Consider the following 27,516-nt stretch of genomic DNA (forward strand, 5'->3'; position numbering starts at 1 on the left):
CCCAGCCATGATTAAATCTGAAGACACAACTTGCACGTTGAGAGCTTCAAGTCTGCTGTTAAGGGAGCCTCTCCAGGCTTTCAAGTAGGATCTAAACATGACCACTTAAAATTATAATTTCACATACGATCATTTTAACATTGTGAAATGTTGCGACAACAAAAATCAAAATCCTTAAGAAGCATGTGAATAAACACGTATCTGCCTTCCACAGCACAGTTTGTCCTATGATAAGCAGTCACACTTTGACGTAGTATTTTAAAAGCTGAGGAAAGGAACAGAGTTTGAAAACAGGGTAACAGCACAGATCTGCTTTGGGTATTTCAATCAGTTTTTTGGCTGCAACTCGTCTTTTGAGATTTCAGGAAGAGAAACCATCACATAGGTCTCTCAGTAATCGAGCTGAAAAACAAAGATTACAGACGGCACGGCACAGGGCTTCAGTTCAGCTGCACCGCATCCTGAACGTGGCCAGTCCGGGAGCGCCGAGGGCTCACCCGCAGCTCGGCCCCGCAGCACCCCGGCCCGCTCCGGCGGGCACCTGATGCGGCCTTCGGCTCCCGCAGGCCGGCTGCCCGCTCCTCCGCACCGCGGGGCCCGCTGCGGCCGCTCGCGGGCTTACGGAAACAGAGAAACACCTCACAGTTCGGAATTTCTGAAGAAAGAGGAGTTAGGGCGAGTCCCGGCGGGCGGGACGGTGTGGCAGCGGCGCAAGGCCCGCGGGGGGACGCTCAGCCCCGCGGGCTCTCCCCGGGCCGAGTGAGGGGCAGCGGGAGCGGGAGGCAGCACCCGGCCCGGCCCCACCTCACGGCGTGCTGCCCGCGGGCCCACGCAGGCCGCGACCCCCCGGGCCGGGCCCAGCCCAGCCGCCGAGGCCGCTCCAGGCCCGGCCCCTCCGCCGCGGGCAGGGCCCCTCACCGCCCCCCCCCCCCCCCTTGGCACTCACCCACCGCCGCCGAGCCTCAGGTGCGGGCGCCGCGCTCCGCCGACACCGACACGCAAACCCGCGGCTGCGTCGCGCTCCGCCCCCGCGCCGCTCCTTCCGGGCCCGGCCGCGCCGCACGGCTGGGGCTGGGCTCGGCGCTGAGCTCCGCCCGGGCCGCGGGGCCCTCCCGACACCGCCTCCCCCCCACTCTCAACCCGCGGGCCCGGCCTGCCGCTGCCCCCTTAAGGCGCAGGCTCCGCCCACTGCCGCAGCGCGCCGCTCCCGGAAGTGCCACGTGTACGCAGCGCGCCTGCGCGCGCCGCCCGGTAGTTCCGGTGTGGGGCCGTCCCCGCCTCTCCTCTCCCGAACTGGGCCCGGCGCCGCCAGACGGGCCGAGCCGCGCCGAGCCCAGCCAAGCCCGCCGCCATGGCCCAGCCCGCCGGGCCCCCCGCCGCCTACCCCGGCCGCAGCGGCGCCGGCCAGCAGCCCTACAGCAACGGTGAGCGCGGTGCCGGGCCGCAGAGGGCGGCGGGGAGGGGGAGGCCTGGCGGGGCCGGGGGACGCGCTTCCTCCCGGAGCCGCCCCGCCGGGGTTCGGCCCGTCGGTGCCGGGACGCGGGTGGGAGCGGGGCCCGCGGGCCGGGGGTTGCCGTGCGTGGGCCCCGCGGAGCAGAGCCGCTCTCCGGCCTCGTCCCGCGGGAGGAGCGCGCCCGGGGGCGGCTTATTTTTTGTAGAAACGGGTAAAACGCCTTCCGGGAGCGCGCGGGGCTGTGCCGGCGGGACCCGAGCCCGGGCTGGGGGCTTTGCCCGCCGCTCGCCTCGAATCGGTGTTAGCCCGTCCCGTGTGCCGCGGTGCGGGGAGGTCTGGGTGGCCTTCCTCCCCGCGGGATCCGCGTCTGCCTCCCCGCGGGATCCGTGTCTATATATATATTTAAAAACGAGACAGGGAAGGTGAAAGCGCATCGCCTACCGGGCGGCCGTTGGAGCTGGGAAGAGGTGCCCGGATCCCTCCGTTTCCTTTGCACGCGTGGAAATCCGCGCTTCCCTTCTCCGTGACCGCCGCCGCGTTGCGGTGGGTGCGCTGCCTCGTGAGCGGTTCTGTCTCAGTGGGATCTTTCGTCTTCACACGCGAGTAGTGAAATGGCTGTGCCTTGCCTTCCCCCTCCTCCCTCACCTTATTACTTTTCCTCAAAGTCAGCTGCAAAATGGCATTTTGCCATCAACGGTGCCGTCGCTTGCAGGGGCGGGAGAGCGGGAAGCGCGTGGGTACGGTCTGGAGAGAGAACCCCTCCTCCGGGGAGCTTACGGTGCGAGCGGAGAGCGGCAGCCAGCGGGGTGGCCGGGCGGGATGACTTCCAGGCTGTCGTCACTCGGCGTGTGCCCGTTCCCCTGCAGCCAGGCGAAGCGCGTAATGGAAGTTCTGGGGAGGCGGGTGGAGGGAGGGGGAATTTCAGGCTGCCCGGCTGTCAGGTGTCTAAAAAATAAAGAACCGAAATTTAGAGTTATGCAAATGCAAGGTAATAAAATTAAGCGCTTGTTATGGTATGTTAGAGATAAGGGTTGGGTTGCTGGCCTTTTGAATATATTTGATTATTCAAGCGTGGGCTGTCTCAGCGTTGTTTAAAATGTACGGTGAAAAGGTGCTGTGATCCTTGACCTTCACAGTAAAAATAAAGCTGTTTAAAAGAGTCTGGAGGGTACTGAGAGCGCTGCTGCGGGTACCTGTGGTGGCCCGTGAGGGAAGCCAGCCGTCGGCAGAACAATAAACTGTTACAGAGCTGTCAGCCCGCCCTCTCCGCTGGCTGCTTGCTTTGCTGTCCGCAGGTAACTCCCCGCGCTCCCGGGGCCGTGAGGGCAGCAAATTGTCACAGCAGCAGGAGGTCATCGAGCACGGAGCATCGCGTTGGTTGGCAGCAACCTTCCTCCACTTCATTGCTGGGTTTTGTTTTATAGGACCAGTATGCTGTATTAATTTAACTGCAGGCTGCTAATTTGATTTCCAGTTAGTAGCAGTAGGTAGTAGTAGATCTGAAGCACAAGCAAGAAGGAGAAACAATTCTTTTACAACTGTTTTGCTCTCCTCGTGCTCTCTTAGTGAGGCACTTTGAGGTCATCAGATGCTTTAGAACCTGCTGGGTTTGGTCAGCTCTCCGTGTGCTTGGAGACCGGTGCTCCGGAGTCAGCCGGAGCGGGCACTGGGGGTGACCGATCCCACGGCGCTTCGGTTGGGATGCTGCTTCTCCGTGTGGCCGTCCTTGCGTGTCCCCAGAGGTCAGGGAGGTTGTGGCTGGTGGAAGTCATGCACTAAATAACTGGCTTGGAGGAGGTGATGCCAGATTCTTTATGGCAGAAAATGTGACTTGAATCGTAGCCTCCTGTGCTAATATTTTGACCCCTCATTTTATAACACCATCAGGCAACCTTCATATACGTTCTGGTGCCGTTCATGGTATCTTAGAAATGTCAGATGACCTCGTGTCCCTGCAGAGGTGTCTTTTGCTGTTACACAGGTGGCCTTTCTTGTACTACTAGCTTATTTCTGCCCCGAGTGTCAGTGGTTTTGCTGCCGTGCAGGTGATCTAGCACTTCAGTCTACACCGAATTCCTCCTGGTTCTTGGCTTCACAGAACAGTGCAGGAAACCAGCAGCAGCGTCTGGGGGGAGCTGGAGAGCCTCCGGCAGGCCTCGGAAAAGGGGTCAGGTCAAGACAGGGACCTGGCAGCTGCAAACCAGCGAGTCCGGAGAAGTCCTGTGAAGCCCTTTGGAAAGGGTTTGCACCCCTCAGTGCTGCTGCTTTAGTTCTGTGGGCAGCGTTACGCCGGCTTGTCTCGAAAACATGGAACTGTGCGCAGGCTGTTGAGACTTCTGTTGTGGTTCTGGCTTTACAAATAAAAAGTAGGAACGCTGTGGTGTGGTGAATTCGATTTTTAAAGCAAAGTGTTACAGCAAATATCAGGCCAATCAGTATTGGGTTTCACCTCACTTTCTTTGCTTTATCCTCAAGCGTATCCCTCAAGCAGGGACAACTGTGAAAGAGAGCAATCCAAGCACTCCGATGGCTGCCTGGGCTAGAGAGTCGTGCTCGACGGTGAATACTGAAGTTACAAAATTAATTTGTATTTGTTCTGTATTTTTCATACAGCTTGTAGTAATGTTGTTATGTCAGTGTACATGCTGATGCAGTCAGGAGGCCTGGCATCACGTAAGAATTCTTCATCGTTCTTAAGAGTTAGCAAGTTTAATTTATAAGGGATTTTGTAAATTGATTGTTGAAAACCCATCTGGTATCTGCAGCGTAATTTTCGAAGGTGAGTCATAACTGTTAGTATTTTCGCGTTTGCAAGCTTTTTGTTTAGACACCACTGATTTTAGAGAATTATTACTAAGATTTATGAGCAGTATTGTAAGGACAGTGGGGTATAACTGGATTTCCTAACTGAATGAGAGGTAGCAGATCGAGATTAATGACTGGTGTGTACTTCTGATGCGCAGACAACAGAGGCCGTGAGGATGAGGTCACTGGTGCTGTGTAATTAGTGTGGATGTATGTGATATTCGGGGAAGTATCCGCTGTGCGTGAGGCGCAGCCTAAGGTTTTCTAGGGAATGAGGAGCGGAATGACCGGAGCGGTATTTCTCCGAACTAAGTGTTTCCATGTATTCTACATTTAGCTTAATTTATTGTCAGCAGTGCCCGGGTTCAAAGTTATTTTGACTTGGAAATATGAACTTCCTCACCTTTTGAAATTTAACTAGAATGCTTCAATAGGAAACCAGCCGTCTTTGTTTTAATGTGAAATGAAATGCTGTGATTCCATTCTGGTGGCAGCTGTTTCCAGTACTTGTAAATATATATCCGCTCTCCAAGCTCATCTCTCTGGCATGTTTTGAAAATTGAAGTGATGAATCCTGCAGGTGTTTCTGGTCTGGATAATTAAGTGCTTTTGTTTATCGAGGTTCAGAAAAAATGTCCAAATCCTAACTAATTCTGGAAATCTGGAAAACAGTATGGGGTTGCAGAGAATAGAATCTTAACTCTGGATGATGAAGACAATCTTTTCTGCTTTCAGATGTTCAGCTGTGTGTGTGGACGGTCTCCAGCATCCAGCCCGTCTGTTTGGCGGGGTGGGGGGAGCCACAATGCAGCTGGCTAAAATAAATGACACAACAGTGGAAAGCGTTTTAGTAATTTTGAAGGAGTTGCGGCTGGCTGTGGCACGCATTATCTAGCGTGTTCTGCTCAGAAGCGTTTCACCTGAGAGTTTATAGTCTCCCTTCAGAACGTCCGTTTTGTGGCAACGGGATGGACAACCTGTAGTGGTAACTTTCTTGATGGAGCTCTCGTTGCACTGGAAATCTCACAATGTTCTGTCTCTTTGTGTTCCAGTGTAAAGCAGAAAGCTGCTGGTGGTGCTCTTGCCAGTGTTGTTCACTGTTTGGAGAGTTGCTCACCTTTTAAAATTTTTTTCTTTTTTCTTCACATGAGTAAAACTTAGTTCAGCTATACCAACCAACAAATACATAAAAAGCACCATTAACCTATCAAGTTTTATTTTCCTGATTGGTGAATTATTTTGTCATAAAATTACCCTTCATTCCATGTTCACTAAGAGTTGGCCACTCAGTGAGCGGTATGCGTATAAATAGTTCTCTTACTAAAATTAACTGCAGAAACTTTCATAGATTAATTCTGCCACTTGAGAAATAGCCTGGTGACCTACGCTGAAACTGGCCGTTCATGTCTTTGCCGCAAGCCAAGGTTGAAGTTGGTGTCAGTCGTCAGGTGAAGCGGAGTTACTGCGTAACGAGCGCTGTCGCTCTGCTCGCACCGCTGCCAGCTGTGAGGGAGTGCGCTCCTCTGGTTGGCTTGCTTTCGGGTGTTGCTGAAGGTGGAACAGTATCGTGTGTGAATTTCGGTCCAGGAGGATGGATTGCGCTCAGGCACTGGAATGCTTGGTGGTTGTGAGGCTACTGTAAAACAAAACAAAGATCCAAGTGTTGATAGCAAAATACTACCAAATCCATGTCCCCTGCAGCAGTACTGCTGTCGTTTACACATGATTGTTAAAAAAAAAAAGAACAATTTCTTGGAGACTAATAAAATCCTAATGAAAGAGATTTCCAGGAACATCTTGTATTTTCAGAAGTGATACACAACACTGGCTTTCTAAAGGGTTTATTGGGTTTTTTTCTTCCAGGTCCTGTTCAAAATCAGCTGATGCATTTGTCAGATGGCCAGGGATATAGCCCTTTGGTTCCAGGATCGTATTCGCATCAACCGCCGGCGAAGGTTCCTCCGCATCAGGCTCCTGGACAGTATAACTACAGTGGCTCTCAGAATGTTTCTCAATTAAACAATTATCAAGGACCTGGGCAGACTCTCAACAGACCACCAGTGGCACCTTTCTCCCCGGCGCCAGTGCAACAAGCAGGTCCTGTTCCACAAGGGCTGCTGCCTGCATCGCACAACTCGGCTGCTGTATCATCTGCTGGTAGCTTTCCTCCTGGCGCTAGCCCACCGGTGCTTTCACACTGGCAGTGCAGCCCGGCCCCTGCGAGTCAGCCCGCTGGCTCTCAGACAAGCCCCTTGGCTCACGCGACGGGGACAGGGTCAGCTCAGCCACCGTCGGCCTTAGCAGGAAACACAAATCCTCCGGGAAGTTACCAATACGCTGCTTCTCCGGGAGGTCCTCCGCTTCAGAACAGCTACATGAAGCCAGGTAACAATAACTTTTTGATACTTTGCCAATGCCCATTTCTCAGCGTCCTTTTTTTTTTAAAAAAAAATAAATATAGAATTTACTCTGCAGCAGCAATTTGCTTGTGCAACGAGGTTGTCAAAGCAGATGCTTTGAGAAAACACACATCGCAAATACCGGGGTGGTTTCTTTGGGTTGGAAATGGAAGCTCTGTGCGCAGGTCAGGCATCTCAGTCGGCTGCAGCAGGTGTCTCCTGAATGGTGTCCTGTCATTTTGGGAAGCTGTTTGTGGGTAGTGCTGCTTCTGTGACCTTCACCATTCCGTGGGGCGGCTGGCAGAGCGATGGCACGCTTCGGTCAAGGGGGGACTTTGGGACTTCATGGTTGAAAACTGTAGTCCTGTTTAGTGAGTGTGGTCTTTCACTGTTTAAAACTTGTTAGCCTTTCTGTTAATCCCTTGATACAGGTAGTTCTCAGAATGGCCTCGGTTGGGTTGATGCAAATAACTTCAGCACAGCCTGGAAAGAAAACTGAAAAGCATTCTGTGTCACTGAAATAGAGGCCATGGGAATGGAAAGCTTCCTTCCTCCAAATCTGTCGTCTTCCCTATCTAATAATAATTGTCAGTCTGTAGAAAGTGCTCTGAAAACATGAGACGCAAAGAATCACCGCTTCCGTTTCCGCTGCTTGCGTGCTCCCGGCAAAAAGCTTTTCTTACGTAACTTGTGATTATTATGGAAACAAAGTTAATACTCAGGTTTCTCTTTGCCAGACTGCTGTTTGTTGTCATAGAGGTTTTTCTAACCATCTTTCCGAGTGTGCTAATAGGAGTTACAGACACAAATATTTTTGAACATTAAACCAAATATTTTTTTCTTGTGAAATGCTTTTAGACTCCTTGGAGATTTTTCTTGATGCTAGTTTTTTGTTATATGCCTGACTAATTCCGTTATGATATTCAAACTGTCTTAAGCACACAGAATTTATGAAACTATTTCTGGCAGTTTATTGGAATAACAATTAGTACTTTGGAATTAGTGAGGAAAATGCTGAGAAATGTTGAAAGTGGCATGAAATAGGGAGTGAGTGTCTGGAATAGGAGAATTCTTGCAACCATTCAATGGTGAATCCACCTGAGCAGCTTCCCTGGTAGTTTCCTGTAGAACAGTGATCACTTTTAAAATGAATTTAGCTCATTTTGCTGATCACGCTCATTCTTAGAACAAAGGTCTGCCAGCTCCGTGCCTGCATGGCCAACTTTGGACAGCCTCTCAGACACAGAATCTCTTCCAAGTTCTGTGATGGCGTTGTCTGCTATATAGCAATTATTAACTCTGCAGTATCAAACACTGAGTGAACAGATAACTTCACTGGATGTGATTTCCCCCCCCCCCCCCCCCCCTTCCTTTTTTTCTTTTCCTCCTCCCTTAAATGTGGCCATACTGTGCAGGCTCATGAAGGTGCATATTTTGTGTGGTGGGGAATTCATCAATATACTTTTGTGTGTGGCTTGTAGGCTTCTGTACTGTGCTGAGACCCGGTGATACTGGACAATTTGGCCTTATCTTTTGAAAGGCTCACTTTTTTATTAAAACACATTGATATCTTCTTAAAGGGCAGTTATACTGGCCTCTGGAATAATAGGGAGCAAAGGGGTGGATGAGCTCTTAGGTTCTGGCATTATTTGACGGGAAGAAAAGCAATTGGGTTTTGAAATGTCTTGGCTTGAGTACGTCCTAGAATTTTAAAATAGCAGCAATTAAAAACTTTCCTGTGACTTTTAACATGGAGGGTTAACATCTCAGAGCAAAACACCTCACACTCGCACAGCAAGTGTATTCACACGGCACATTGCCTATGCTTTCCCAAGTAAAATCTATTTCCCAAGTTATTTTAATAGATGTAGAATCTGTACACTGCTGGCTTGCATCAGATTATTGAAGTGGAAGACTAGCATCCTGTCAAAAGGAATCTGTTTGGACTCTTACTAGTTCATTATTCTTTCTCTAATATGGGCCTGTTCTATAACTTTATATAATAAAGTCCAGACTTAATAGTTGAAGTGGGGATGCTTTCTGTACCTCTTGAAATTCTTACCAAAAGTATAAAAGCTGAAAGAGATCTTGGGTGATAGCTCCAGGAACCCAGCATGAGAAGAGCATGACAGAAACAACCTGAAGTTGCAAAACCTTCTACATGCATGTTAGGCTTTATGTATGTCGTGCTGTTTGTCATTTGAATAAGAGAAATATTTAGAGTTCAGTCTGTGTGTTTTTTAACAAAACTTTTGTCACTTCTTCAGCTGGGTTAAACAACTTCTAAAAATTAATCTCTTTACAGGATCTGCACCTCCACCCGTGGCTCAGCCTTTAACTCCACTCCACCCCCCTGCAAGGCCACCTTTAGGACCTCCACCAGTTGGTGGTCCACCTTTAATTAGGCCATCAACACTGATAGCAGGACCACCTAATACACAGTCTCTGCTAAATTCAGCTGTAAATCGAGAAGGTAAGAAATAATTTGCTCTTTTTGTTGAATTTGAACATCACAGCTTGCTCTAATACGCAACCTTTAAAGTCAAGTACACTGTTCTGTTAGACACTCAAATAGTAAAAATGATACTAATACAGCATCATATTATCTGAAAGGAGCAGGCAGAGACCTGGAAGGAAGTAAAATATTTCTTGTTGACAGTTGTTCATAAAATAAAAATAATGAACACTTAAAAAGTAGATTTCTAAGTGCTGTTTAACATGTCCGTGTCTTCCATCATTGCCATCTCTTTTTTTATTTTTAGTGTTCTAAAATGATACTGGAATTCTGACTGCTGTGGAGCACATAATCTGCGTATAACTTCCTGTAGCATTTTATTCTGCAGGGAGAGCTAAAATGTGGACCCTGCAATTCTTTGCCTGCTTACTTAGCTATATTTTGTTCTTCCCTTCTGTGTAAAATCACTGAAACGCATATCTTGGATTTGTTCATTTTCTGAAGGTTGTTAGTAGAGGCTGTTAAGTGTCAGCTGCTGAAGACAGATATCTGACTTTCTGTGTCTCCTGTGGGCCCTGCACAAACATGCCATTGTTGAAGAACTCGCCAGGGCTCTGTATCGAACAGACCTGCAGTTGTGCTGCAGTTAGTGCCCTTGCTAGATGGGGCCATGTGGTAGTCGGCAGTTTCATTTTTACATACATGGCTGCTTCTGTCAAAGCTGTTGGGTCCGTGCATGTTCAGATTGACAGTTTCTTGTATGTGGTAGCTGTGTGACTACAAGAATAGTATCTTCAGATTTAACTTAGTTTTAAACATAAGAAATGCATTAGAAACTTCTTTTGCTTAGGAATTCTTTTATTGATAATGAAGAGAAACATTTCCAGGGTCCCAGAGAGACAGAAATGTTTTGTCTGTGAAGTACGTTGACAGCGGCGCACTAGCAAGATTCAGCGTATAATCTAAGCTCCTTTCATTGGGTCGCCTTTGAAGATTTTATTGATAATAAAAAATAAATTTAGTACCTACTTCTCCTTAGTAACAGACAGTTGGTTTTGTATATTTAGACATAGTTAGTTTACAAAAAGCGGTCCTCTGGAAGCACTCTCTCAATTTCAAGGTTTTTCTTATCTCAGCTGGAATTCGTATCTTGACTGGTATGTGACCATATCAACACTGTTGGTGCTTGGTGAGCAGTACTGTGCTAAGTGTGTAAGTGAAAGGAATTTGGTATTTCCATGAAATACCAGTCGAAAAAGTTCTTCAGGGAACTCAGTACCTAAACTCCAAGGTACTCTGAAAACTGCAGCTAGCCTACAGACGTTCCCTCTGATCAGGAGGAAGTGTCCCCGACACTTTACTGCACATCAGCTTGAAAGTTATGACAAATACCTAAAGTAATCTTAAAAGATCATTCAACTAGAAGCATAGGGACTTTTGTTTTCCTTGGAAAAAGATTGTGGGGTTTTATAAAATGTCCTTTGTTGAGGTCACCTCAGCAGGGGAATTGCCTGTGAGAAAGAGGCCAAGATGTATATTTAATTCAGTGTTGGGACAGAAACAAAGCAGGTCCAAACAACACTAATCTTAATATTTATCCAGCAAGTAGGATTTCTTTGCAGTTATCTCATTACAGCTTCTTCGTAACTTGTGAATATTTTTACTGGGACTGTCTGTCTTAATAGGTGATGCTACATCTGCTGCCAGTGATGGGTCTGTGGTGCAGAACAGCTATGATGCGATAGAAGGTGGTGGCCTCACGGGTAAGGTTTTGGGGTTAAAAATGTTTGCTATGACTTAACTTGTTTAAGAGTCTGGGAAAGATAGAAGTTTAGGCATTTACATACAAATGTATATATTTGGTTCGATGTCTGTCTTGAAACTGTATGAAATTTGAAGCATTGACAGTTAGCATGTCTTTGCCTGTAGGTGTGGTAAAGCAGTTAAGAGCACTTTGCAAAACTGACAGCAGTTGTCACTGCTTAGAAACTATAAACAATAACAAGAAGCCCCCCTGCTGTATTAATGCATTGAGCAAGCTGCAGTTCCTCAGCAGTTAATTTCAAGTATTTGTCTACTCTGCCTCCAGCAACTTCACATCATTCTCCTGCACCCCCAAATCTCAAGATGAATAGAAATGTTGGGTATGCTTACCCTACCCTACCTCCAGGCTACCAAAACACTTCTCCTCCTGGAGCACCAGGAATGCAAGCATCTGCTTTGCAGTACCCAGATGGATCAAAACATTTCCACCAGGTAAAGACTGTCTGGCTTTTAACTCGCTACTACCTGTAGCGTGTGCGGTTGAAGCAGAGGGATGATCGGTGCGTGTCGTGCATCTACAGGGTGCTGCTTCTGTGGGTCGCTCTTTGGTGCGCCGTCTGTTCGAGATGGCAGACCTAGTCTGAAACCGGTGCTTGGGCTGGCGCCTGGGTACCGGCTTGGAAAAGCTGTGTGCCAGCTCTTTCTGAGGTGTTCAGTCCTCAAATCTGTTCAGAATATTTATCTTAAAACTTGCAGCTGCTTTTGGCATGTTTTTCTTCCCTCGGGTTGCTATTGTTAGCTGAAGTATTTGGGTTTTTTCCTGAACTTTCAAAGCGAACCGACCAAAACTTTTGCCAGCTGAGCCTCTGCATTTCAAGAGCTTTGTAGCAAATGTATGCTAATTTTTACCTCTGTTATGTTACACGCCTAAGTCCAACTTTATGTAACAAGTAGTATTTATAAATATGTCATTGTAATACAATGGCAATTAATACACAAACAAAAGAAAAAAATTGAAAGGGAAATATGTTTGCTTTTTAAATGAACTGTGGGTTTCATCCAAATAATTGGTTTTAATTTCTGAAATTTTACTTGACTTTAGCCTGCCCTGGGCACTAATCACTTAACTGCATCTATGGGTGGCCTGAGTCTACAGCAAGAAGGATTAAGACCTGTGAATCTTCTTCAAGAAAGAAATATTCTTCCTACAACCGTCTTGAAGGCTCCTGTCCCAAACTTGCACGAAGACATCCAGAAGCTCAACTGTAATCCTGAGTAAGATAATCAGTTTGCTATAATTCATCAAGATAAACAGAAGTATACATTTGTACTTGTAAACACAACTCTTCACAAAATACTCCCTTAGTTTTCTGAGTAGAAGACATTGAAGAAAGGCTTCACTGTGTTACAATAAAGGTGGCAAGTGGTTTAAACATTGAAGTGAGGAAAATTATCCATGTAGGAAGTATGAGGAAAAATATGTTGCTTGCAAGGCAGCTATAGGTAGGTACAATACAAAAACTTTACAATATAGCTGGCAATGAGTATGATTGAGAAAAGATGTGAAATAGGAGTTAACTCACTTGAGTGAGGTACACCAAAAAGATCGTGAATGCAGAAATATGAGTGACCTCTGTATTGAAGTAACCATTTCAAACAGTGGGGTAAATGGACTCTTGTCAAACAAGAGGCTGGCAGTTGGTTATTCAAGTCAGCTCTCTGAGGAGAGCAGCCAAACTGTGTCTAACCAGGTACTCCTGCTTTACAAGTCTTTTATGATAGATAAAGGAAATAACAGCATCTGTGTGAAGCTGGTCGTGCAAACAAGCTGGACTGGATTTGTGAAAGGACTGTGCACATCTGACTGTGTGGAGACCGCTGAGTTCCTAAGTCCCTGAAGTGACTGTGGGGTTGTTTATAGTTATTTTTGTGGAGTTTTAAGACTTTTTAAACTTCGTTGGTTCAGATTTGTATATAAGGCCACCTCAAAATGGTATTCCAAAATAACACTGAGTGTGTAAAGATTTGGTGCAGCTTTGAACACTGTTAGGCTTAACTTTGACTTGAGTGACTAAAATGGCACTCTGTTCTGTGTAAAGAGCATGTGTATAAAAGAACAGAAGACCTCAAAGTGTGCACTGTGGGTCAAGCTCACACTAAACCAGAACGATTTGTCAGAGTTGGAGAAGACCTTTTATCTGGAAATGGAAATTCACCATCACCAGCTCTAGAAAAAATAGAAAGGATGCTCTGTACTACTGAAATCATGATTTTATTATCTGAAAGCCTCTGAAAATAACCCTTTGTCTTCCATGTAGGTTGTTCCGCTGTACCCTGACTAACATTCCTCAAACTCAGGCCTTACTGAATAAAGCCAAACTTCCACTGGGGCTCCTGCTTCATCCTTTCAAAGACTTATCGGTATGACAAATGTTCGAAACTTTAAATGCTGAAATATCAACTGGGCCTGTATTAAAATCCAGAGCCAGACAATGAATTATTAAAGAAGGGCAAGTACATTGGCTAATTTTGGCCCAGAAAAATTACCCTGGAAACTGACATTTCCCTGTTCCATACAAATCATTGTAATTTTTCTGAAATTTTTCTCCCTGCCAGTTTTATGCTTTCAAGCCTGACTTATTAGTAAAAAAAAACCCAAACCTAAAAAAAACCCCTAAACCTCCCAAACCTCAAAAATCCAGAAGCTTTGAGGCAGCACAGCACTCGGACTGTGACAGAAGGCAACACATCTAAATTCCAGTATTGCTTGGATAGCTTTATCTTGTCGTGCATCTGTTGTAGTTATTGATTTCCTATGCCAAACCTAGTACTAATTCTTAACTTAACTAACAAAGTTAAAGGGGTTTGGATGTCCTTAGACAACCATGAAACTTTGTGAATTTAGCAGTGCTTCTTTTAAACATTGTTTTTCACAATTTAAGTAATTTTTCAAAGATCTGGGTTTTTTTCCCTGATTTTTGATCTGCATTGGGTGTAGGACTTGGTCATAAACCATCAGTGTAAAATTCCAGACTTTAGAGGCTTGAAAAGGGGACCTGCGCAGTCAAGTAGGTAGAGCTCAGTTCTGACCAGTCGTCTTATTAGGGAATTGTAGGGGTGCTGCGAGGGTGCAGAAATGCTTCCTCCTTCAAGTGGGCTTTGACTAGCCAGCCAGGAAGCGCAGCGTAGGTAATGTTGTTATTGTAGATCTACAGCTGCAGCGTGGTGATGCTTTAAAACAGGAAGCTTTTCTTTTCCAGCAATTGCCAGTGGTCACTTCAAGTACTATTGTGAGATGCCGTTCCTGCCGGACATACATTAACCCTTTCGTCAGCTTTCTAGACCAAAGGAGATGGAAATGCAATTTGTGCTATAGAGTGAATGATGGTAGGCTTTAAATGTACTTATTCCTTGAAACTGTTAAGGTTAACCTGTCCCACCTTGGCCTTTGAGACTCTAATGTTGTCAGCCACATCAGTACTAGGGATCGTCCTCAGTCATGCTGGGGCTGTGAGGCAGGAGAAGTGTTTCCCACGGGCAAAGATAGTGGTGTCAGTAATGAAGCCCGGCGAGTCTGACGTGGTTTCCCACGCTACCCAGCAGGTGACAAAGTAGCTGCCCTACCTAGCATAGTTCTCCAAAAACCGTTGCCCAACAGGCACAAAAGAGTTGATGTATTTGTTGTAAAATGCACCACAGCTAATACTAGTGTGAATTAATAATTTATAAACTTGTCTGCATAGTTCCTGAAGAGTTCATGTATAATCCTGTGACAAGAGTATATGGAGAACCTCATAAAAGACCTGAAGTCCAGAATGCTACTATTGAGTTTATGGCCCCATCTGAATACATGGTAAGGCTTTATTTACTTTTAGTTATTCTCTCCCTTTGTTTTATTTCCAGAAGGAAGTCAGAAAAAGCCTTGTTATAGAGGATGCTTTCCAACTCAGTAGAACAGTTGCTGCCTCAAGGAGTGTTATCTGAGAACTCTTGGGAAGAACTTCAGATAGTTCGCCATTTCTAAACATCTATGATGTTAAAAGTTCTTCTGTATTTAGAATGTGTAGGTGTTTGTGAGTCTTCTGGAAGGCAACTGTAATTCGAGAATTACCCAATAAGAGATAAATGCATTCAGAAGTTTTAGCTATCATCTGTGAGTTAATAGAATTTAAACTTGCAGTGGAATGAATAAACCCGATCTTATAAATGTCATTTTGAAAATCAGAGGTAATCTTTTCTTTGCTCAGCTACGTCCACCTCAACCGCCTGTGTACCTCTTTGTGTTTGATGTCTCTCATAATGCAATAGAGACAGGATACTTGAATACCGTCTGCCAGACCTTGTTAGACAATCTTGACTTGTAAGTACCTTTTTCTTAGAATCTCCTATTGCTGGTTCTCTTATGAAACATGTTATAGATGTCAACATGCCAGTACTTCCTGTCTTGAAGAGAAATTTCCTAGCATTGGCTAGCAATGGCCAATGTTGTATTGAAATGGAGCATAAAGCTGTAGTCTTTTTCCCATGACAGCTGCATTATTATAAAAGGTAATTTCAAGGCTTGTTTCTCAGTCAGGCTCTTTCCTATCTGCTTCACCAGTCCCAAAAAGGAATAAACATCATGTTGATGATGTCTTTTGAACTGTATTTTTTAAAAGCTGAGATTTAGATAAGTATTTGCTGAAAGGAACACATACATCTAATAAACTTTTCATAAAATACATGTTGTTTGAACTTACATAAATGCTGCTTGGAAATCTCTTGAGTGTCTGCTAGGTGACTCTACTATGAGCTCCTTTTTTTTTTTTCTTTTTTTTGGTAATTTGTTTTTTTCTCCAAAATTACTTAGTCAAGCTATTAAGTGTAGCTGTTAAGCTAAATACTTGGTAACAACCTTGGACAGATGCAGTGGATGTTAAAAAAAAGAAAAAGCCTGCAGAAATGAAACTTCGTCTTGCTGAACACCATATGTCTCATTTCTAGGCTTCCTGGCAACACTAGAACAAAAATAGGCTTCATAACATTTGACAGCACAATCCATTTCTACAGTCTTCAAGAAGGTCTCTCTCAGCCTCAGATGCTCATAGTTTCAGATATTGAAGGTATGCTGAAATAAGTTCTGTGATTAGTATCTACTGACGACTGCTGGTTTTGACAGCCTTTTTAAAAAACGTATCCGGTGGGAGTTTCTACATCAGATCGTTAGTCTCTCTAGTAATGGCTTTAGAAGTAGCATATGTCTGCGTTCGTTCATGAGGCCCCTGATGTCTGAGCAATGCTGTGGCTGTTAATGACTTAGAACGTGAAGACAGCCTTCCTAACCTCTAGTTTAATTTGTGCAGTTATCTAGATTTCTCTTATGATCCCAAATATTGATGCTTGGTAGGTTGCTGTAGATTCTGTGGTGACTGATGCAAGAAATCCGCATAGTTATGTTTGAATGTGTTTGCACACTGGTACTGTATTAATTTTTTCAGTAGGTATAATGGTTGGCAAGTACAATTGGGGGAAGTTTGATGTATTTTTGAAAAAATAACGTAAACACTTTTTTTCCTTCCAGATGTATTTATACCAATGCCAGAAAATTTATTAGTAAATTTAAATGAAAATAAAGAGGTAAGAACTACCTTACATACCTAGTGACATTCACATAGTTTGAGATATGCCTGATAATTTCTGGATTACTGAATGGTTTTTAACACCTATGCCAAGTCTGAGGTGGAAAAAAGAGGCCTTTTAATGTATCTACCTTTGCCAGCCTGAAACAAGACAATACTTTATTTTTGCTAGGGCTTCTTCTTTACTACCTGAATAGTAGAAGTGTTAATACTTGTTTATGGATGTTGAGCAATCAGATCTACAAAGAAGAATACTTCTAAGACTCCTAGCATTAATATTTTTCTTTTCTCAATTGTAGCTAATTCAAGATCTGTTGAGGACCTTGCCACAGATGTTTACCAAGTCTCTGGAAACTCAGAGCGCTCTGGGGCCTGCGTTACAGGCTGCCTTTAAGCTGATGTCTCCCACTGGAGGTAGAATCTCTGTCTTCCAGACACAGCTTCCATCTGTGGGAATGGGAGCACTAAAGTCACGAGAAGAGCCAAACCAAAGAGCAACCGCAAAGGTCAGAAAAACAAAAAGGTTGAGAGAACTGACTGCCCTCTTCTGTACGTGTATGTGGTTCTGGAATTGCCTGTTCTGGGTTAATTTCATGGTTCTCTTGTGGAGTTAACCTTCCTTTGTTAAAGTAGTAGAAAGAACAAAAAAAACCCAAGCCAAAACCCAAGTATTATAAACACAGATTAATGATCTGATTTTTTTTTAAAGATATCACTGTAATCAGTGATGGAGAATCAATTCCTAGTATCCCTGACAACAGGCAATACATGTGTTAATGTTTCAGTTTCCTTTACATTTTGTAATACTTCATTGTATTAACAGGACATACATCTGACCCCATCGACTGATTTTTACAAGAAATTAGCCTTGGACTGCTCAGGGCAACAGGTTGCAGTGGATTTATTTCTTCTTAGTGGACAATATTCTGACTTGGCTTCTCTAGGTAAGTCAAGTTGGTTTGGGGCGTGTAACTCTGCTTTTGGCAAATACCTAGAATTTACGTTTAGTATATGAACCTGATATGAGTGAATCTGGTGTGTCTGGATGCAAATTCATCCTTGATGAGCAGTGACAGTGAACAGAATGCAATCTTCCAGCCTGTCCTGATTTAAAATATTTTCATATTCTCCCTTAGTGAGTCAGGATTCTTGTGATCTTGGTATAAGTGGCTGAAATAATTTCCTTCTTTTATGCCTGTTAACCATCAGTGTAAACATCTTTAGAATAAGCTGCATTAGCATTTTAATTATTTTTTTCTCCATTTAACCAAGCTTTCAAGTGACAGTGTACCTGTAATTTCGGGCCAATGGAAAATTATTTCACACCTGAAACCACATAGGTACTTGAACATACAGTTGTTACATCTGTGTCTCTGTACGCAGGTCTGTAACTGTGTAACAGAGCTAGCTGCAGGTGTGAGCAGCCTAATTAAAGAGAATAGAGCCTTCAACTTGTATATTTTAAAGACTGTCTGCACTCTGCCCATGAATGTTGGTTTTGTTTCAGGTTGTATATCAAGGTATTCTGCAGGTAGTGTCTATTACTACCAGTCTTACCATCATAAACACAACCCTGTCCAGGTGGAGAAACTGCAAAAGGAACTGAAACGATATTTAACTAGAAAGATTGGATTTGAGGCTGTCATGAGGATAAGATGCACCAAAGGTTTGAACACAGATTTTGGGGGGGGGGGAGGAAGGGGAGGAAGTAGGCGTTTGCTATTAATTTGGAATGTTTTGATTTGGTATTTTGGCTGTTAAGTAAGCTTGAATGATTAAAAGGCAAAGATCAGAAGAGTAAAATTCAGTACCAGGAATCAGACAATTTATTAAAGACTATATTTGCAGTATCTTTACTGGCATCCAAGTTCCATTTTACAAGGGTTAAAACTGGATATTTTGTTGGGTGGCTGATTTTATTGTCTAGAGACTTCCTGCTGCTCTGCATTGATCTGACGTCCAAATTCCTGCTTTCTGCTAGGCTTTGTGGAATCTATGGATTAGTTGTCTTTTTGGGACATTTACCTTTCCTGAAAATACTTTATTTCATTGAGAAGGATTTTAACATTCTAATACAGAGCCATCTAACAGTGATGGCAGATGTGTAAATGATGTCTGTACTGCACGACTACAAAAAAAAAATTTATTTGATCCAATATTTATCTTGTAGGTCTTTCCATTCATACCTTCCACGGGAACTTCTTTGTACGATCTACAGACTTGTTGTCTTTACCTAACGTAAACCCGGATGCGGGATATGCTGTGCAGATGTCAGTGGAAGAGAGCCTTACTGATATGCAGGTTGTTTCCTTTCAGTCAGCTCTCCTGTACACATCCAGCAAAGGTAAGATACACAGGTAGCGTTAGCTGCAATAACGGTACCGTATTCAGATGAGTCTTTTTGTGTCCATTTATCAGCTGCAATTCAGTTGCAGTAACTGAAACTATTTCATCTAATACCAAGATCACAGCTGTGATGTGTTACTGCACGTTGTTGATGTTATTGCTTCTTCCAGACCAAGATGTTTCCCAAGAAACTTAGTTCTGGTCTGAAAATAGGTAGACTTAACCCAGAAGCTGAGAATGAACCATTTTTATAAGCTACTGGAAATGACCTGATTCACCACTTGTATGATAGACTAAATCTTAATTTTCTTTTCCTGTTGAGTAAACAGTGGCATTTCTTGTATTGTTTCATAAAATAAAAGTTGTACTTGGAGATTACAGTTCTCTCTTCTTACAGGTGAAAGACGAATTCGTGTTCACACTATGTGCTTACCTGTTGTAACAACACTGAGTGATGTCTACCTAGGGGCAGATGTACAAGCCATCACTGGGCTGCTAGCCAACATGGGTAAGCGTGATAAGATCCTCTTTGGATATATATGGATGATATCCCTAAAGCTCTGAGGAGTAACATTAGAAGAAAAGATTCTCTCTTTGTAGGAGTGTTTTCTAAGTTGCAAACCAAGAGATTTTTTTTTTTTTTAAAACGCTTCCCTTAGGTAAAGTATCAGTATAGCTGTATGTAGTCACCTGGGCTTCGTCTTAGCCTGGTGTATCATCATGCGCCCCTGGCTTTTTTTCTGAATCACGTGTCTTGACTTCCTCTGTAATGTAGTAAAAGCTTATTAAGATGCGTGGAAGTATTTGTTAAAATGAGAAAAGTTAACATATGTGGCTGTATTCCTACCAAGGGAGGAAAAGCCTCTTACTTGAGCTTTATACTCTCTTTTTAGCTGTGGACCGATCTGTTTCTGCTACTTTGAGTGATGCTCGGGATGCCTTGGTCAATGCAGTGATAGATTCTTTGTCTGCTTACCGTTCGTCAGTCCTAAGCATTCAACAGCCTGGTCTCATGGCCCCCTACTCCCTACGGCTCTTTCCGCTTTATGTACTGGCACTCTTAAAGCAGGTAAGAGTTAAAAGGAAGCTGTGCGAGAGGATGAATGTCTGTTTGGCATGTCAACTTCAAGTAAAGGGACATTTCTTTGATGTACAAAATAGCATCTATTTCCTCTTTCAGTATTTTTGTAGGACTCAAAGATGAGAACTTCCTTGATTTAAATTTTTATGAAACCAGCATTCCTGCAGTTTGCCAGCTTTGAGAACGGTTCTTCTTGCACAGATAAAGTTCTCTCGAGATAACAATTCCATTTCTCTGCGCCCCAGAATTTGATGACTTGAAAGGGCAATGTAGAACAAAGTCTGTTTGTTTCTCAGGCCTGGGTAGATAATGCATGATTTTACAGGTGCTGAATGTGTGTTTGTATCTTGGAGTCTGTTATGAGAAATGAACGGATTTGGAGAATTTTGTGGAGCAAATGTATCACTGTAATAATGGACAGGCCTTCTGCTCTCGCCTGCAGAGGAGAGCAACATGGGATAGAGCAGATGTTTAAAGAATACCACACTGGAGAATGATCTAATTGAGAAGCAGGAGTTTAGAAGTGTGTGTAAAAACAAAACTATAAGCATTATAAGCAAGGGAAGAGGAAAATATTAAAGACACTGACTAGTCTTGAGAATGTGGAAGGGTACTGGTAAAGTGTTTTTTCAAGAAGCTAATTTTTGCGCATTTCTGGAAATGTAGATCCACACAGCAGTTCAGTGTGGATTAAGAGAGCTGGCTGGCAAAGAGGTAGCTCGCTGGCTGTTCTTCCAAATATTTAAAGTATACCTATGGCTCATCTCTAAGATCTACGTTAGAAGTAAACAATAGATGGTGGGCTAAATTCAGTTTATCTCGTTTTGCTCTAATGGTCAAATGACTGTTTGGCCTGATTGTTTGCAGAAAGCATTTCAAACTGGGACGAACGCACGTTTAGATGAACGCATTTTTACCATGTGTCAAGTGAAAAACCAGCCCCTTGTTTACCTCATGCTTATGACACATCCTAGTCTGTACAGAGTTGATAATCTCACAGATGAGGTGAGTATTTGCGGTGCTATGTGGTCTGTTTGTCTGATCCCAAAGATTTGTATGATGTGAAAATATATGTGTGTTAAAAATCTCACAAGTTTTCTGTATTAAAGTTGTGCAGCTAAAATTTACTGTTTCATATTTTTCTCATTTGTTGCATTTACGCATTTGTTATTTGGTACTGGATTTAGGAATTCTGGAGAGAAGCTGTGCTCTGGCTATGGATGGATGGGGAAGGTTTTTTTCTAATTTATTTCACTTTTTGCCTTGCACTATAAATCACATGTATGTAAAGACAGTGTAACATATGCTTTAACTTTTTGTCCCTCTGTAGCTTCATTTTAAAATGTCAAAGTAGTTCTGTGAATAGTGAGCAAATGTTTATGCAAGAGCCTGAATAATTTTAGAAATCGCATCTTTTGTACATAACAAATCTGATATTCCAGTTCTAGAACTAATTAACTAAGATTAAGTTGACTGAGGAAGAGGGTCCAGCTTCAGTATTCTGTGTAATACATCCTATTCATATTTAACATTTTGTTCTTGTGCCTCTTTCAATGCATCAACATGTGAACCGCTGTTTTGCTTTTTCCTTTAGGGAGCTCTTAACATAAATGATAGAACTATACCTCAGCCTCCCATCCTCCAGCTGTCAGTGGAGAAGTTGAGTAGGGACGGTGCTTACCTTATGGATGCTGGCTCTGTAAGTTGTGTGGTGGTGGCGATTTTTAAAAGTATCCAGATTTATTTGACGGGTTCCTTCCAAGAACTCAAAATGTGTAGGAGACTGCTGAGGTGTTTTGTGTTGAATTAACGTTGTGATTGCTGGGTATCTTTCAGGTAATGTTTCTGTGGATTGGGAAGAACTGTGGGCAGACCTTTATCAGCCAAGTCCTTGGAGTTCCAAATTATGGCTCAATACCACAGAATATGGTGCGTGCTTGCTTTGCTGTACACCAGTCGTGTAGTGCTGCCAGAATATTATTTTAAGGAGAACTAAAATACCGCTATTCAAATATTAGTCCCCTAGTTGTTACTGACTATAAATCCAGATTCAGGGAAAGAAATCATTTCTGTTAGCTCCCTTGGAGTTTCTCCAGGCTAAAACTTTGTAGGTCTTCCCATGAAAGCACAGTAAGAAGAGGCTGGCAGTGATTATGTGGGAGCAGACTGAGAATCCTTGGGAATAGTAAGGCCAGTGGGTTAGTGGGAAATCCTTCGGTTTCTGCAGTGAAACAGATACCGATCACAGCTCCGTCGTCGCCATTCTGATAGCCAGTTGTTTGGTGCGCTTGACTGTTTCAAGCCCTCTCAAAGGAGACTAGACTAAAACTGTGCGTCACAAAACATATCTGTCTGGGTTTCCTTTATACCTGATTAGGATAGACTTGGGGTATTTTAAGCTTCCCTTTCAGTGTTTTTTTCTGAAAAATATCATGTATGTATTAATGATACCCTTTGCCTCTTAGACGCATCTCCCAGAACTTGAAACTGCAGAATCCATCAGAACAATAGCTTTCATTTCTTGGCTGAGAGAACAGAGACCTTTCTTTCCTATACTATATATAATAAAGTAAGTGGTTTTTAACAGTCTTGGTGCTTCTTTAGGGACCTCTTAACAATACATATTTGGGTATCATAGACTGAACTTTCTCAGCAGAAGTTTTAACAATGGTGCATGCTGTGCCTGACAGATTTGACAACAGATGTGACTTGTTATGAGTTGTCTCAATTAGAATTCCCATAGACTAAAAAAGACTAAATGTCACAGAACAATCTTTAGTTAATGGCAGGTAAATGAAGTAAATGCTGATAAGTACACTTGTTGGGATTAATCACAAGGGCTATTTGACATCCTCTTTTCCTATGTCATTAAGCTCTTGAAATATCTTGCTTCTTGACTTGTAACTTTACTAATGCATTGCACTGTAGATCTTGGCGAATGTTTATTTCACTCAAACACACGTATTTTCATTTTTAAGGGATGACAGTCCATTGAAATCAAGTTTTCTCCAAAATATGATTGAAGACAGAACAGAATCAGCCTTATCATACTATGAATTCCTCCTGCATATACAGCAGCAAGTGAATAAATGAAACACTAGCCTTTGGCTCACTTCTTAAAGGAAAGATTTTGCAGTAAAGAACGATCGTGCTTGTAGTATCTTCATTAAATCTGTGGCCTGAGGCAGTTGATGAAAAGTTCTCACTGTGATTTCAACGAACAAAAGCAAATAAAGGACCACATCTGAGAATCAAATGTGCAACTACATAATATTGTACCTTATGAAAAAAAAATCAAACTGTTGGAACTGGTTGAGCACCTTTAATTTGCTGCAAATCATGTTTTTACTGTAAGTAGTTGCAGCATGAAGTATATTTACAAAGGCAATACTGAAAAGGTGAAATACATTTTGTAAAATAAAGAGTTCTTTGTTGTTCAAAATGTATATTTCTGTAACTCTTTGCTTTTTTTTTTTGCTGCTAGATATAAAACCTCACAATACTGATCATGATTTGCAGGGAAATTCTTTCTGAGTGCATCCAGTGATTACAGACAGAGCATCTCAATGTTCAACTTCATGCTTAAGTAGCAATGAGACAACTGTTCATTGTGAAACGAACAAATACTTTATGAAGCTTAGAATTCAGTGCTTGGATTGGATTATGGCTAATAGGACTAAAGGTAAGCTTAACCTGGACAAGGTGGCTGAATTTGTTAAAGCTTTTAAGAAGTCAGTATTCGAATTCAAAAAACAGAGAGGGGAGGAGAGGGCCCTGTATGAGACACATTTTAAAAAGTTAGTGGCTGAGTCAGCAGCAAAAGTAGACTTAGGTAGACGGCAAGCTTTGTTTTTCTTCAGTAAAAGGAATAGTTTTAATTCTAGTTTGTAAATGGTGTGGGAGGGCAAGGGCAAGGAAGGTTATCCCAGATATTTTTGGTTTACTTTTAGTAGACTTCTGGCTTTTGTTTACATTCATGAATGGTAGGCCCCTATAATCTAGTGTGTTTCCGAAGCGAGTTTGTGTGACAGCACTTCAAACCTAATGTTTTGAGACAACATTGATTATTCTGACATTAAAATTGTAAAAGAAATTACTTTTCCAAAGACAAAAATACCACATTGTGCTTGAAGATTTGTTTATGGTTTGAGACATGCTTGAAGTTTTCAGAAATACTTTTTTTTTACTGCAGCTGTGTAATGAGCCTAGGTCCAAAGCCAGTGTCCGCCAAATAAAAGCTTTAAATGTACTCTCAGATCCCCGCCAGAGCTACAGGTGGAAGTTGACACTGAACTTGAAGTGAAAATTTATATACAAAAATCATTTTATAAAAGTGTATTAATAATTGTTCTGTTTTGGAGACTAAGCTATCATTGATAGCTAGCAACGTAAAGAGTATTTAAGTTACTGTAACCCTACACCCGTGGAAGTGTTTCATATGGAAAAATCTTGGTTTGCTTTTTTGTATAATAGTGGTAAACTTCAAGGTCTTGCAAAACCTGCTTCCTGGGGCAAGTAACTTGAACAGGGAAAACACTTATAAGTGGTCAAACACGTACTGTGATTAGGCTAGTTAACTTACATTTTGTGATACAGATGTCAAAGGACATCAGAGGGTAATCATTTGCTACCATTTCAGGCTGTAGCTGCACGTGATTGTCAGGAGTTGCCTTACTTCAGGGGAGGAGTTTCTTCGGGGAAATTGTTCTTGTTGCTTGAGCACGAGAAGCTGAAGTTCAGAACAATGTTTAAAATAGCATGAAAAGACTATTACAGAAACAATTTAAGCTTCCCTGTCTGCTGTCTGTGTAGCAAACAGGAGTATATTTACTTGAACAGAGTACTCTTCTCAGAGAATTGCAGTTTCTCGTCATAGTGAAGAGGTTTTTTAAGTTTTGACAGTCTGATTTTTTTTTTTTTTTCCCCTGGGGGAAAGGGGTCTCTTCATTTAAATCATAAATGGAAGCTATGCATGTGCATAGGCTATGACTTAAAACTTGTGTTTGGGGTATATTATCACTCAGATGTTGAAAATCATCCTTGCATCTAACAGTCCACCCAGAGTCTGTTTCTTACTATGACTGTATTTTGCTACTATATCCCTTTTTTTAAAACCATAAATGTTGGAGATGGCTTCATTGCTTTATGTACGCCAGACTAATGGCTAAAGATGTCAGTCTGTGGCAATTAACAACTTTGAATTAGAGTCCCTAAGTTTTACAGAGCAAAACATTGTAAACAGGAATCAGATGAAACCCTCTTGGAGTTCTCTTCACTTTGGAAGAAATTCTGTATTGAGCTTCATTAGTTTATTCCCTCGCAGTGGGAGAGGCCGGCTGGTTCACCTTGTATTGCTGTAAGAGCATTACAGGACAGATGAACACACCAGCTACCTATGATGTGTCGTTTTTACTTACAATTGAAAACTGAGGACACTGAAGGTGAACTGCAAAAGTAGGCAAGAGTAGCTCTCAGATGTCAGCACAGCTCTACCACTGCAGATGTACTCTATTTTTCTAGTCGAAGACTTTTTTAAACTATTTCTGTATTTGACACATTAGTGTTCAGCCAACATTGTTACCATCCATTTTACTTTGCTTTCATTATCGTTTTTAATTTAATATATTTGAGTCTAAGTCCACATAGACTGTGTTGCAATAACTAGAGTGATTCACTTTTATTTAGAATTAATTTCTTAAAAGAATTTAATCAAAGATGCAGAATGGCTGTTAAACAAGGGACCATTAAATGTGATTTTAAGGTTCTGTTTACTATTATGGATGTAATCCTTATAGTAAATTTAATTTTGTAAAGTAGTGTATAATATTGTAATATTAAATCTTTGTTTTCTGAATTGAAACATTTGATCTTCAGTATGAAGTTATAAATCTTCCCCCCTCTGAATCTGAGACAGGATTTACTTGTCCTCCTTTTTACAGTTTGTAATTTTCACTGTTTTATTCCTGTAAAAAGTCATTTGTAACACATGCAAATGCTTATTTTATCTGTGCTAATTTATCAGATTTGGCTACTCAATAAAATTAATTGAAGAACTCATGCAAGTCCATCAGTCCTTTCTTATAAATAAAAATAGAACAACGTATTTAATCCGTCGAGATAAATACCATCTACCAACAAGTGATAAATTCTACTTTTAGCTAAAACATAGTATTTAGGTGATACAGACTGAGAGGGAATTTGAGAAAATTAGTTCCAGCTGACTCAAACTTTTCTTCTGTCACTGGCATTTTCTGTCCCTCCAGAGCATCTCTGTCAGTCAGCACCGTTACTCAGCCCTGCCTCGGGGTTTGTTCTTCCAGTAAGCCGGCAGCGGTGCTGTGCCCCACCGCGTGGTACCCTGCCATCTGGCTGTGAGCCATTGATGGCTGGAATTTAGCCTTCAGCAGTGTTCCCAAGATGGTGACCAATTTTATTGTAGGTAATCCTCTATCTTCATTTAACATCCTATTCTTTCAACACCTTTTTGTGAAAGTCATTCCATCTTATGCTTGCCAGTTTTTTTATGAGCTGTCATCACTGCTGCTTCTGGTTCATCATACATAAGTTAATGCACGAGCTTGGTACTTCCACCTCTGTATTTAACAGCTTCTGAATACAGAATTCTGTCATTCTCTAAATCAGTATTGTAGAAATATTAATTTGGACTTGTAAGCACAAAGTTTTTCCCCAGTACAAGTAACAATCTGTCCTGCTGCTGCTGAGTTTCACCACTCCGGCCGTGGCTTGGCGTTCAGCAGGCAGCCATCCTAGCACCGGTCTCTGGAAGTCCAAGTACGGGATCTTGAAGCTGAGTCCTAATTGAAGTGCCTGTGGCACAGTCTGTGAATTAAGGAGTGCAAGTTGTTCGGTGTCGAGGATGTTGAAGGTAATTAGTTTGAAGTATTGAAGGAAAGTGTCCATGTCACTGTCTCCATTTGGTTTGGCTTTCAGGTACTTTTGCTATGCCTGTTAGCTATGTGAATGTGAGTGTTCAGCAAAGGGAAGAACACTGTGGCCCAGTTTTCATGCTTTGTCACACAGAGGTGTGATGGACTTTTTATTATACGTAAGTATGAAGATGATGCCAACTGTATCTTGCTAGGAAAAAAACAAAGATGTTCCCTGTTTTGTAATGTTTGTGGTAATTCTGGAATCCTTGAGAGGTCCTTGTTCCTTTGTTTTTTTCCTCAGTATGCACAGTCAATCCCTTCAGCTGCTTACTGCCTTCACAGCAGTGCAGTGCTGCTACTTGGGAATACGATTTGGGAAGCTGACCTGCGCTGCCTTCCAGTCGTTTCCCTGCATGGTGGGTCCCCCTTGCATCTACACGAACAGACATCTGTTTGCTGGCACGCCAGTATAGCAGCTCGTTCTCTTCCCTCGTTTGGAATGTGCCCAGAGATGATAAAATTAACTTCCTAAAGCCAGCTGCACAGCAGCACTCGAAGCTTTCCTGACAGAAAACCTCAACGCCGGGCACCGCGCTCCCCCTCAGCGCGCGGCTCTGGTGTGGGGAGCGCGGCGGGGGCTCGCGCTGCGTAGGTAAAACGCTGTGGGCTGGGAACCAAACAGCTCTGCTGTCCCGCTGCTTTTGG

The 27,516-nt window shown here is 42.9% G+C and overlaps 2 protein-coding genes across 3 annotated transcripts in view; one reads left to right on the plus strand and one right to left on the minus strand.

The window, feature by feature from the left end:
- SAR1B (secretion associated Ras related GTPase 1B) overlaps window positions 1–2,214 on the minus strand; it is a 16,784-nt gene extending 14,570 nt beyond the window's left edge. The window contains exon 1 of one of the 2 annotated variants that reach the window (XM_075441688.1): window positions 1,895–2,214. The gene's annotated coding sequence lies outside the window, so the exon portion shown is untranslated. Of the gene's footprint in view, window positions 1–946; window positions 1,099–1,894 lie in introns of those variants that run through there. The other variant, XM_075441687.1, reaches the window with a different exon arrangement.
- On the plus strand, window positions 1,317–25,978 carry SEC24A (SEC24 homolog A, COPII component). Its single transcript, XM_075441686.1, has 23 exons — window positions 1,317–1,424; window positions 6,122–6,643; window positions 8,963–9,130; window positions 10,798–10,875; window positions 11,202–11,368; window positions 11,979–12,151; window positions 13,195–13,297; window positions 14,137–14,263; window positions 14,620–14,729; window positions 15,124–15,236; window positions 15,860–15,978; window positions 16,437–16,492; window positions 16,794–17,000; window positions 17,318–17,438; window positions 18,002–18,160; window positions 18,665–18,838; window positions 19,238–19,348; window positions 19,734–19,909; window positions 20,789–20,926; window positions 21,516–21,620; window positions 21,758–21,850; window positions 22,387–22,490; window positions 22,900–25,978. The coding sequence occupies exons 1-23, from the start codon at window positions 1,352–1,354 to the stop codon at window positions 23,012–23,014; spliced, it is 3,312 nt and encodes a 1,103-aa protein (XP_075297801.1). The 5' UTR covers window positions 1,317–1,351; the 3' UTR covers window positions 23,015–25,978.
- Window positions 25,979–27,516: the final 1,538 nt, after the last annotated feature.

The sequence above is a fragment of the Opisthocomus hoazin genome, chromosome 22 (assembly GCF_030867145.1).
Source record: "Opisthocomus hoazin isolate bOpiHoa1 chromosome 22, bOpiHoa1.hap1, whole genome shotgun sequence".
In the NCBI taxonomy this organism is placed as follows: Eukaryota; Metazoa; Chordata; class Aves; order Opisthocomiformes; family Opisthocomidae; genus Opisthocomus; species Opisthocomus hoazin.